The following is a 13,334-nucleotide window of genomic DNA, read 5'->3' on the forward strand; positions in this document are numbered from 1 at the left end:
TGAGTATATAAAAACTAAAAAAAAAAAAATTGAAAGTCTTTTAAAATTGTTTACAAGAGCATGTATTCATATACATTAAAAGCAAAGTAACTAAATGAACAAAATTAATAACATGATTGTGACTATCACTTTGCAGGAAAAAAATTTTACTTTGCACCAATTACACATTCACAAATGTAAAGTAAAAGTTACCAAATCTACATGCAAAAGCAGATAATTTTCTACATTAGTCATGCTCTATCTTCATTCTTAGGATGGTCAGGTTCTAAAAACACCTATATTTTTTCGTGACTGCCTTAGTAAACAATAGATATCATTTTGTGGCTTTTATTAAACTTAAGTATTCAAGGTTACACATAATTTCAAAAGCACATCCCAAAAAAGAGGTCCCTGGGTACTTATGCGAACATTATATATACTTTAGGAAAGTGTATAGCAACTGCCCCAGCAATGGGGGAAAATATCAGTCATGTACTTTGTACCAAGAAAGAACACTTTTAAATCCGCTGCTAGAGCCTAAAATCACAGATGTCTTATTACACAATAAAGCTAAAAGTTCATTAAATTTTGCCTGTATTAAAGAATTAATAATGCCATTGAAAGGGCTTGCTTATTTAAAGTAACTCAGTCCTTAATCCTTCTGTCATTGATGTTGTTGTTAAGTCTCTCTATACAATAATCACACTCCCAATATATTTGTTTTATGAAGTTAATACTTCCATTTGGTTGAAATGTAATGCCAACTAGCATTATTTACACTATTTTATACCTTTAGCCAATACATGGGTTCTACAAGGAAGTATTTCTAAGAAAATATTAGCCATGCCTTCAACTCTATCAAATAATGAAATTCTGGTTCTTATTAAAAAGAATTAGGTGCACTGCACTTACAATTCTTAATTTAACCCTTGAAAGAGTTTATTCATATCCCAACATGTTCCAAAGTCAATTAGGTAAGTTACTAAATAAATCTATACACTGATCTACTTAAAACTCTATAAAAGAGAAAGATATTCACTAAAGTTTATCAATAAAAATATCCAATAAAATATTTTATTGAAGAACAAAATTAAATGTGCCCTTTGCAAGGAAGATGACAAAAAATTTATATGTTCCAAGAGTGATGAGGGAAAAGGTATGGCTTAATTCTTCCACCTCCATAGATAACTGTCATTCTAGCCACAGAGTCAGAGTCAGACTATTACATAAGATTCTACACAGTCTTCCTTTAATTATAATAACTAAAACCTTCTGAATTTTACTTTAAATAAAAGAAATGTAGTTTCACATACCTAATTACCTATGTCTAAAATCATCTTAATAGAACAAGGTCTCATTTCATTTACTATGATCAATGACTGCCCCCTAGTGGATATCACTTTCCTCAAACCTCTATATCGAGATTTCCTAGTGCTTACTCTTTAGCTTTTACGGATGACAACCTCCATTCAGAGTGGGTATTTTAGAAATTAAAAAGGAGAAGCAAGAAACTTTCACATTGCTTTACGTATCTTTTCTATGCATTATTTATGAATTAGTTTTTTATTTAGATTGGAACATTACATACTTATTTAAGAAGATGGCATAAACTTAAAATAACTTCAAAACAAAACTATTCTATTACTATTCCTTTAAATCATAAATTCAGAAGCACTGTTTTTGAAAAGTGAAAAAGATGACATAAAAACTATATAGTTCAATATGCTTCAATACAAACATGCAGTTTCACTTAATTATACATAAGTTTTATTTAAAGAAAAGCAAAACACACAACCACAGCATTTCAGTGAAGGAGCTTAGAAAAATTTCAAGTGCGTTCATGGTTCTCCAGTTACCATTCCAAGAAAAAACTTTTTAAACCAAAGTTAAAATTAAGTGAAGAAGAAATAAGTCCCAGTAAGCAGACTGAACAACACACATTCAAAATACTACTCTGTCTTCTTGTGTTCGTTCCCACCAAAGTGTACTGTTTAAAGTTCCACAACTATTATCTTCCTCCTCTTGTTCTTTAGTGAGCTCTACAAAAACCTAGGTGAAAAGAAATAAATGAATACAGTATTCTATATCTCAAGTATCTCAAAGAACTTTTAGCTAAATCAGAAATGGTACACGGCTATATCTAGTTATTTTAACAAGTATCAAGAAATTTATTAACATTATTCAAACACAGTAAGTTATTTCCAAAAGTTACATGAAAAGATGAATACTACTTTAGATTAATAGATTTTTTAAAAAAATAATTCATAACTACTTAAACAGTGTAATTTCAAATACACTAATGTGAAATACCACCATCATGACACTTTCTTTACAAAACGAAAAAACAGATATTCAAAATAAGCAAATGGAAGTTAGCTTGATTTATCAAAACATCACACTGTACCTGATGAACGGTGTGATTTGCCAATTTAAAATAATATCAATTTAGAAAATAAAATTCAAAAAATTAGTAAGTGAAGAACCTATGGTTGATTAAAATTATACCAAGTTTAAGATTATCCTGTAACAATTTGTCGCTGGTTTACAATATCTCTCCCTCTCCAATATAAACCAAAACAATCAATATCAGATACTTTCTTCTATAAAATAATTTTTAAAAATTTAACTTTATAGTACCTGCTCCAGTGTTGCTTGAGAAAAGCTATATTCTTCAATGGCAAAAGCATGTTTAGCTATTAAAATACAAAAATGGTATTTTACTTATCAGTATTTGAAAAAATGGCCATACATACCAAAGTAGCTAACTATCTATTTTAAAATATCTCTGTCATCAACTCACTTAAAGTTGAAGCTGCCAAAACAAGTTATTTTTCCCTCTTACTTCCTTTCTCTTCCCCACACCTATAATTCCTCTATAGCCCTAATTACTATATGTTTAATGTTACTTGTCTTATTTCACTTTTTCTAAGTTCTCCTCCATTATCTTTTTCCTGGTGATTCTTTTCATGTCTTCTTTTGATCCCTGCTCTCTTATCTTCCATTCTCCAACTCCACTGTAGCCTATCCTGGCTTCTTGAACTAGATTCTGGATATTGGTCCTATCTCCATAAACCGTTTTTTGTTTGTTTGGTTTTGTTTTTAAGACAAGGTCTTGCTCTGCTGCCCAGGCTGGTATACAGTGGTCTGGGCAACAGAGCAAGTATACAGTCATGGCTCACTGCAGCCTCGACCTCCCAGGCTCAAACAATCCTCCCACCTCAGCCTCCTGAGTAGCTGGGCTGCAGGCACAAGCCACTATACCTGGGTAATTTTAAAAATTATTTTGTAAAAACAGGCTCTCACTATGTTGTTCAGGCTGGTCTCAAACCATGGGCTTAGGGGATCCTCCCACCTCAGCCTCCCAAAGTGCTGAGATTATAGGTGTGAACCATCATGCCCGGCCCATAAATTTTTCTGTATTTATTTCAGATTCCTTTGCAATATAAGTTAATACCAAATTTCTGTTATTCTATTCATTCCTTTAATTCTCCATAAGTAGTTCAGGTGTTCTCTTTGGTCATAAAGAAATCGCCAGGAAAGCAGAACTTTACCTGACTATGTGAATACATATATTACAGATACAAAAATAATTAGTGTTCTTTGCAAAAGAACACCCATTAATCCATAGCTGTGACAAGAATATATACAGTATCAGGAAATCGTTCTATATTCAGCAATCACATAAAGAATAATCATAAAAATCCTGTAGTTATTTTGACAATTATTAATAATAAACCTTACACATAAATATATGTTGTTTGACAGTTTACAAATGCCATAAAATAATCTGCATATGAATACCTGATTCTTCCAGGAGGTGATCTCCTTCAACTGTCACCAGCATATATATATTTATCCTACATACCACTAATTTTTAAAATGCCAAGATTCTATAAGCTTCCTTAAAATTTTGGGGACTGCCCACCCCTCCTACACTCGGAATTCTCTTTGCCACTGGAGTATTGATAGTGTGGCTACTTCTATGGGCCAGTATGAAGTAAAGATTCAAGAAACTCAGAGCTCTTGATGCTGGACTAATTCCGAAGACTCGATAATTAGGCTGACCCTTCTCATAGATGTAACGTGATAAACTGTGTCAATGCTCTCTAAAGATTGTAAAAGGGTTACATTACAACAGAGTTTATCAGCAAAATCCCTATGACATTAGTGTTTACCTGTGTCTTAGATTAAATGAATAAAAGGTTATCTTCTTATCTGCCATAGTTTCTAAAATAAACTGAGTCCCCAGTTTTAAACTTTTAAAATAAAATTCTTTCATAATTTGAAAGCTACAACATAAATGTTTTTCAAATACTACTTACCTTCTTCCAGCTTAAAAAAAGATTGTGAAAGGGACTGAACATCTTCCTTAGGAATTTTATAAGCCAAAATAGAAGAAAAACTGAAAACAAAGATAAAATATGGAAAAAAATTAAAAATTACTACTATTGTGTTCTAAAGCTAAAGTTCAACATGTTTAAAATTCAAAATTAAATGTAATAATTTATTTTGATATTTATTTGGATGAAAATTGTTTAAAATAACATATTTTCAAGCAAAACAACTCTCATTGCTACTAAAAATGTTAAAAAAATTTAAATACTACTGAATATTGAAAAGTCTAATACTAAGGCAGATATAAAACACCAGCCATCAGACTTCATTAGTCCAGTATTGGTGATAATACAGATACATATATATATATATAAATTATCTACAGACATATATTTCATATATATGAAATATATATATATATTCACACACACAGATATACATATATGGTCTATGAATAAAAAGATGATTTTTCACTTAATCCTTAATGTAAAAACTTTTTATAATCTTTGCTCTATAAAGAAATATAACCACATTTTTAAAATTTTACCTTTCCTGACGGCTTGCATTTGGGAAAATATACTGAATTTCTCTTTGAAGGCGGTCTACTTCTAGGTTTTCTATCCAGTCCTTCAATTTAATTTCCAAAAAGTAGCCTTTTCCAAATTTACTCTTTAGATGTTGTACTGTTCCAATACATCTGAAGTAATTTTTTAAAAGAAAGCTCAGATATAAAATGACAGCTTCAAACAATAATTTCTCACACATATGACTACATTTTTAAAAAATATACCTTTACATTTAGAGAAAAATTACAAAGAAAATACAGCATTCCCATACACTCTTCATCCAGTTTCAGTTTCCCTAATCTTATCATCTTATATTTCCATGGTAAATTCGTCACAACTGAGACACCAACATTGGTATATTCCTTGTCGCTGAACTCCATACTTTATTTAGATTTCACCAATTTTCTACTAGTGTCCTTTGTTTATTCCAGGTCTATCCGTATACCATAGTGTTCTTAGCTATCGTGTCACCTTAGTCTCTAACTGTGGGTGACAGTTTCTTATTCTTTCTTTCTTTTTCATTATTTTGACAGTTTTGAGAAGTACTGGTGTGGTAGAAGGTCCCTCAGTTTGGGTTAGTCTGATATTTTTCTCATGACTAGACTTGGGTTATGGGTTTTGGAGAGAATACCACACAGCTGTAGTACTTTTTCCATCATATCATATCAGTGAATACATGATATCTGCACAACATTGTTTAGTTAAGGTAGTATTTGCCAGCTTTCTCAACTATGAAGTTACTATTTTCCTTCTTCTGTAGTTTATTTTTTACAAGAAACTGGCTAAGTCCCATCCAGACCTGGGGGATAGGAGATTAAGCCCCCTCCCTTGAAGTGGTTATTATCTACATATATTATTTGGAGTTGTTCTGTAAGGAAGATACACCTCTTCTCTCACATTTATTTCTTTACTCAATTATTTATTTATGTAAGTAGAAACTCACATATTTATTCCACATTTGTGTTATATAATTAATCCAATATATAACAACTTTTTAAAATAACAAGTACTATGCCTAAAAATAATATTCCAAGTTATTGAAATATTAAGTAAATTCAAATTCAAAGTAGATAGCCACATTTTAAACAAATTCAACATACTTCCAAGTCAACCTATAAAAAGCTAACTCAAAAACTAAAATATTTAACATTTAAATTACTAACTATTGCCATGTTTTTGAAATGATGACATTCAAAATCCAGCCCCCACCCTCTTCCCCTAAATGGCATGCTATTTAGACATCGACCTTAACTGCCCAGACACCATGATAGCTACTCGATCACAGACAGCCTCTGCCTCCTCCATATAATGAGTGGTCAGAATAGCAGCCCGCTTTTTGTTTTTAAATGCAGTTCGAATCGCTCGCCTATAAAACATAAATGAAATAAAAAGAGAGGAACACATCTGCTTATTAAAAAACATGGGTTTTTAAAAATCCAACTGGTTGGTTAATTAAGTTAATTAAAACTTACCAAACATCAATTGCTATGGATATTACATTCTGCCCAACTGTGACTTTTATATTCTTTTTTTTCTTTTTGAGATCGAGTCTCGCTCTGTCCCCCAGGCTGGAGTGCAGTGGCACTACCTCGGCTCACTGCAAGCTCCACCTCCCGGATTCATACCATTCTCCTGCCTCAGCCTCCCAAGTAGCTGGGATTACAGGTGCCTGTCACCATGCCTGGCTAATTTTTATATTTTTAGTAGAGATGGGGTTTCACCATGTTGGCCAGGATGGTCTCTATCTCCTGACCTCGTGATCTGCCTGCCTTGGCCTCCCAAAGTGCTGGGATTACAGGCGTGAGCTACCGCGCCCAGCCATGACTTTTATATTCTAATTTATTTTCCCTTCATTTTGAAAGCCTATCAAATGGAAAAAAACTCTATGATTCCAAATGTTAATATGGGCTAAAAGTATGACAATAAATAAATTTTAAAATTGATGCCTTTTCTTGGTATAACCAAAACAGGCTTTGAATCATAAGAAAACTTTAACATGCATCCAAACCAAACCTTACAATTTATAGACATGGAAGTCGAGGCTTAAAGAGTTGTTCAAGACCAGGTGCTGTGGCTCATACCTGTAATCCCAGCACTTTGGGAGGATGAAGGGGCGGATCACCTGAGGTCAGGAGTTCAGGAACAGCCTGGCCAACATGGTGAAACCCTGTCTTTACTAAAAATACAAAAAGTTAGCTGGGCGTGGTGGCTCTTGCCTGTAGTCCCAGCTACTCGGAAGGCTGAGGCAGGAGAATTGCTTGAGCCGGGGAAGCAGAGGTTGCAGTGAGCCAAGATGGCACCACTGCACTCCAGCTTGGGCAACAGAACAACACTCTGTCTCAAAAAAAGTAAAAAGAAAAAAGAGTTGTTCAACTAATTAGTAATTTACATGCACTGCATAAATGACATTTCAGTCAATGATGAAACACATTTCCAACCACGATCCCGTAAGATTATAATACTGTATTTTTACTGTATCTTTTCCATGTTTAGATATGTCTAGATACACAAATACTTACCATTGTGTTACAACTGCCTACAATATTCAGTGCAGTGACATGCTCTACAGATTTATAGCCTAGGAGTAACAGGCTGTACCATATAGTCTAGGTGTGTAGTAGGTTATAACCACCCAGAGATTTATATAAGTACACTCTATTATGTTTGCACAATGACAAAAATGCCTTTCTCAGAATGTATCTCTGTCATTAGGCAATGTACGACTGTACTAGAAAGAGTCCCAACTTAAATTCAAGACACCATTATTATGGGAAAGATCATTTGTATGCTAAATGACCAGAAAAAAACTTAAAAACTATTCAGAACACTAGAACTCTTTATTTTAATAATGATTCATATGCTTATTTCTGTTTCGGAATATGTAAAATATTATGAACACTTCATGAAAAATACGGCAAAGTTTCAAAAGCTTAAGGAAATCTCTAAATCTAATTTTTAATTACTATTGTATCCTTTGAATAGGATTTAAAATCAAGATGTACATACAACATAAAACTAATATAATAAAAGAAACTGTTCTTTTCTGAAGTATGATGTACTGTGTCACAAGCACCATACTCACCACATATGTTGTTTGGCTTTGGGATCCATACCTGTAGATGGTTCATCTAGCAAAGTAATCTGAGGATTCCCTAGCATACTTAGAGCAAAACACAACTACATGGAAAGAAAAAGACGGGTGGGGAATTAACAAAGGTTCACTATAAGGAATCTATCAAGACAGTATCAGGTACTAAACTATCAATAAAAAAATACAGACATTATTTGGTGTTTAATGAAAGTACCTTTCGTTTGATTCCTGCAGGTAGTTTCTTTACAGTTTTCTGAAGATGTTCTTTTAAATCAAGTGCATTTGTTATTCTGCAAAATGAACATTACAAAATGAGAGCACCATGACATATATAAACACAAATATCAACTGGGTGTGATCCCTGATGTTGTTTTCTCTAGAATAGTTACTCAGTTGAAGCTTATTATAAGTAGGTAAGGGCAAAAGTCTCCAATTTACGTCATTTTAAATAAATTAATATCTTGATAAAATGGTTCACTTTCAATTAAAGTAAGTTTCATGACATCTACAGGTATATTCATCCTGTAACTAGAAATAGAAAAATGACCTTTTTATAACTATCATAATTTATAGCTATCAATATATTTTCATATATCATAAAGAATATATGAAAAATAAACATTTTCTATAAAAATCATTGTCCACAGAAATGCTTGTTATGAAATTTTAAAAATATGAAACGTAAACCTTTCTAAGTAACGAAAGGAATCTAAAGACAATTATTTTACCGACTTATGACTTCTTTCATGTCACTTGCACTCATTCCTTTTACAGCTCCATAAATTTCAAAATGTTCCTGCAATGTAGTATCTGGCCACAAAGGGTTTATCTGAGGACAGTAACCCATACACTTCAGTGAACCATCATCTTCATTTGTCTCTGAAGAATAATCTCCTAAAAATACCTATAGAAACACAAACCAATTTTTACTATTTTGCTTAATTTGCATTGTGAAGGGAGTGGCAAGTACATTAATTAAAACCCCTTCCTACAGCCAGAGTAATATCAAGTCAGATTTGTACTCCTTTATCATTATTATTATTATTATTATTATTGTTGTTGTTGTTGCTAAGTAACTGAGACTACAAACAAGTGCCACCATGCCAGGCTATTTTGTTTTCTTTTTTGAATTTAGCAGAGACAAGGTCTCACTGTGTTTCCCAGGCTAGTCTTGAATTCCTGAGCTCAAGCAATCCTCCTGCCTCAGCCTCCCGAAGTGCTGGGATTAAGTGAACCACAGAACCCAGTCAGATTTTTTACTCCTTTTTGATGTTTGATGATGGGAGGACATATATAGGTAAGTCAGAGTTCAGAGACATGGTCAGAAAGAGTAATACAGAGTTGGATGAAAAAGCAAAATGTAATTCTTTTTTTTTTTGAGACGGAGTCTCACTCAGTCGCCCAGGTTGGAGTGCAGTGGCGCGATCTCGGCTCACTGCAAGCTCCACCTCCCGGGTTCACATCATTCTCCTGCCTCAGCCTCCCGAGTAGGTGGGACTACAGGCGCCCGCCGCCACGCCCGGCTAATTTTTTTGCATTTTTAGTAGAGACGGGGTTTCACCATGTTAGCCAAGGATGGTCTTGATCTCCTGACCTTGTGACCCGCCCACCTTGGCCTCCCAAAGTGCTGGGATTACAGGCGTGAGCCCCGCGCCTGGCCTCAGCAAGATGTAATTCTAATGATCAGGGAGCTTCACTGGAAAGTGACAGTTGAGCCAAAGAGATAAGTGAATTTAGTATATATATTTCTAGGGTATAAGGAGGTATAGCCAAACAAAGGAAACATCTTGGGCAATATGCCGGGCATTTTCCAGGAAAGCAATGAGTTAGTGTGGCTGACACAAAGTAAGCAAGGGGAGAGAAGCAGGAAATGGGATCAAGGTAGTTTTTTGAAGTATCCACAAAGTGGTGAGTGACATGCTTATAATAAAAGACTAGCTGATGGCAGGTCAAAACAAGCTCCCACATCTCCTGCAGCTAATAAAATTGTTTTCCATTAAGTTGGCAAATAACTCATGCATATAAGCACTGCAAAAGCAGAAATACTGTATATATGTGTGTGTCTACATGTGTCTGAAAATTTCACCATGCACATTATTTTTACAGATAACCCAAAAGATCATAATTTGATCAAGCTGTATAAAAAATACTAAAAATATACATAAAAATTAAATATCAAATCCTAATTTGTCATTAAAGGTTTGTTAATTAAAAAGATAAATCACATTCAACATATCCTATACTCTTACATATCATACCTGGCCTGAAGTTGGTTCAGTATCACCAACCAGAATATTAATAATTGTGCTTTTGCCAGCACCATTTGGACCCAGCAGTCCTAAGATCTCTCCTAAAGGAATTGAAAGAAAAACAACTCATAATCCAATCATACTAAAAGTGGAAATTACTCTTCCAGAAAAGTTATGTAATAAAAAATTAAATACCAGCCTTTTTTCACACAGAAAGAGATGTATTTAGTTGCCACTTTCTTTACTTTTCTTGAAAGAAGAAAATCTTTCTTGTCATCATATTCTTTATGCAAATTGCTGACCATAATGGATGGTTTCTAATAAGAAAAATTGTATTTAAAAAGAAAGTTATAAAACCTATCATGAAATGACAGGCAGCACATACCTCATGTCCATATTACAAAAATTATATTGGCTAATAAGGGGATACTGTACAAATAAATATCCATTTGTGACTGAAATCCTGACTTATTCAAAAGTAAGTAAACAAAGTATTTTTTTTTCCAAGAAAGATTTTTTTCAGATTGCTTCATATGCAAAGAAAAATATTTTTCAGATTAATTTCTACATACTGGGAATTGATCATTTCATATTTACTATGACTTAGCCATAAAGAATAAATTACCTCCTCACAACACTGGCAACTCATCAGCTCTTTGACCTTTAGTCTTTCAGCTTTGACATCTTCATCTTCATCCTCATTGTTTGGTGGTTCTGGAAGCTTCCTATTTTTGGACTTCGTTGAAAGGTTTCTACATATATATAATAAATATATAAAGACAGTAGGTTTTCAAATAATTAAAATAGTAAGAAATTCAGATACTAGGTAGAGAAAAGACTGAAAAAATACACTAACATAAGATCTAGGATTATCTCTGAAAGGTGGAATTACAAGTGATATTTTTCCTTTTCTTTTTTTTTTTTTTTTTTTGAGACACGGTCTCACTCTGTTGCCCAGGCTGGAGTGAAGTGGTGAGATCTCAGCTCACTATAACCTCTGTCTCCTGGGTTCAGGCGATTCTCCTGCCTCAGCCTCCTGAGTAGCTAGGATTACAGGCATGCGCCACCACGCCCAGCTCATTTTTGTATTTTTAGTAGAGACAGGGTTTTACCATGTTGCCCAGGCTGGTCTCAAACTCCTGGCCTCAGGTGATCCACCTGCCTCGGCCTCCCAAAGTGCTGGGATTACAGGTTCAAGCCACCATGCCCAGCCACAAGCATTATTTTTGAATGACTGATAGCATTTGGATGATATTACCTAAACTCATTCATTTATTCAACAATATTATTTATGACTAGTAGGTGTCAGGTATTATTACACAGAAAGAAAGATGAAAAAACATGAACCTTGCCCTCAAAAAATTTACAACCCGAGTATAAATGAAATTGCCCAGAAAGGGTAGATGTAGAGGGTTGATGGCAGAACCCACAGTAACACCATCTTTAGGGATAGACAGTGTATGAAGTGCTTGCAAAGGCAATGTTGAAGTATAGAGGCAAACAGGAGAAGACATAATGGAAAACAAAGAATAAGAAAAATGTGGCTCCTGCCTGTAATCCAGGCACTTTAAGAGGCCAAGGCATGCAGATCAGTTGAGGTCAGGAGTTTGAGACCAGCCTAGCCACCATGGAGAAACCCTGTCTGTACTAAAAAAGAAAATAAAAAAGTAACCGGGTTTGGTGGCACATGCCTGTAATCCCAGCTACTTGGAAGGCTGAGGCAGGAGAATCGTTTGAACCTGGGAGGTGAAGGCTGCAGTGAGCTGAGATCACGACACTGCACTCCAGCCTGGATGACAGATTGAGATTCCATCTCAAAAAAAAAGAAAAGAAAAATGTGTAAGGAGAACAATGTCAATCATATTAAAGGCTGCAGATTAGTTAAATAAGTTGAGCCTATTAAACAATTAAAAGACAAAATCTTTAGTTATCTTATTGAAAATAGTATCAATGGAAAGGTAAGGGAAAATTCAGATTGCAGGGAGTTATAGGAGTAGATGGAAGGTGAGTAACTGGAAATAGAAGGATTTGGGCTATGAAAAGAGAGAGAGATATAGAATAGGAATTAGAGATGGATTCATGTTCAAATGAGATCCATGGGTTCTTTCATATATGGAAGAAAGGTGACCCTCCCCAACCCCACAAAAAATACACCATTGAGATCCAGAAAGGAAAGAGAAAAAGAGAAAAGGAAAATTGAGCAATATTCCAAGTATATAGAATAAATGAAGACCTGGATAACAGGATGGGCTGCTACTTCCTCTAGGATGGGGAAAAGGCAAAAATGATGGAAGATGTGAGTAAGTTTGTAGAAATTTATAACTTATAATTAAGTGCTTCTATTTTCTGAGATAAATGACAAGATTATTTACTGAGATGCAGGAAGGTGATTTGAGGAATATGAGGAATAAAGAGAAAGCTTTGGATAACTACTGAAAAGAAAGAGATAAGAAGGCACTAACTAGGAAAATGTGATATATTTCCAAACAGTATTAAAATATAACTACCATTCAACCCAGCAATCTTACTACTGAGTACATACCCAAAGGAAAAAAAAATCATTACATAAAAAAGACACCTGCACTCATATGTTCATCATGGTACTATTCACAATAGCAAAGTCATAGAACCAACCTAAGAGTCCATCAACAGTTGACTGGACAAAAAACATATGGTATATATACACCGTGGAATACTATACAGCCATAAAAAGAATGAAATTATGTTCTTTACAGCAACATAGATGGAACTGGAGGCCATTATCCTAAGTGAGGTAATTTGGAAACAGACAATCAAATACTACATGTTTTCACTTATAAGTAATCACTTATAAAAAGACAATCAAATACAACATGTTCTCACTTATCAGTGGATACACATGAACATAAACATGGAAACATCACAACTATGGACTTCAAAAGCGGGCAGGGATGAGGGTTGAAAAACTAACTATGAGGTACAATGTTCACTATTTGGGTAATGTTACACTAGAAGCCCAATTCCCATCAGTATGCAATATACCCAGCTAACAAACATGCACATTTACCCCCAGATCTAAAATCATTTTTTAAAAAAACCAGCTGAATTTATATGGAATAAATATGTAGTATTATT

General features: G+C 34.1%; 1 protein-coding gene across 8 annotated transcripts in view; it reads right to left on the bottom strand.

The window, feature by feature from the left end:
• Positions 1 to 129: 129 nt before the first annotated feature.
• The window catches only part of ABCA5 (ATP binding cassette subfamily A member 5), a 79,882-nt gene continuing 66,677 nt past the window's right edge, over positions 130 to 13,334 (bottom strand). For 4 of the 8 annotated variants that reach the window (XM_065531907.2, XM_005584800.5, XM_065531909.2 and 1 more), the window contains exons 29-39: positions 10,846 to 10,972; positions 10,420 to 10,537; positions 10,230 to 10,321; positions 8,700 to 8,875; positions 8,186 to 8,261; positions 7,963 to 8,057; positions 6,127 to 6,246; positions 4,862 to 5,011; positions 4,302 to 4,381; positions 2,617 to 2,672; positions 130 to 2,028 (exon numbers count right to left, since the gene is read on the bottom strand). In XM_065531907.2, the coding sequence (XP_065387979.1) occupies positions 1,921 to 2,028; positions 2,617 to 2,672; positions 4,302 to 4,381; positions 4,862 to 5,011; positions 6,127 to 6,246; positions 7,963 to 8,057; positions 8,186 to 8,261; positions 8,700 to 8,875; positions 10,230 to 10,321; positions 10,420 to 10,537; positions 10,846 to 10,972 (1,198 nt within the window). In that variant the 3' untranslated portion in view covers positions 130 to 1,920. Of the gene's footprint in view, positions 2,029 to 2,616; positions 2,673 to 4,301; positions 4,382 to 4,861; positions 5,012 to 6,126; positions 6,247 to 7,962; positions 8,058 to 8,185; positions 8,262 to 8,699; positions 8,876 to 10,229; positions 10,322 to 10,415; positions 10,538 to 10,845; positions 10,973 to 13,334 lie in introns of those variants that run through there. The other 4 variants (XR_012426074.1, XR_012426075.1, XM_065531910.2 and 1 more) reach the window with 4 other exon arrangements.

This window comes from Macaca fascicularis, chromosome 16, assembly GCF_037993035.2.
Source record: "Macaca fascicularis isolate 582-1 chromosome 16, T2T-MFA8v1.1".
Lineage (NCBI taxonomy): Eukaryota > Metazoa > Chordata > Mammalia > Primates > Cercopithecidae > Macaca > Macaca fascicularis.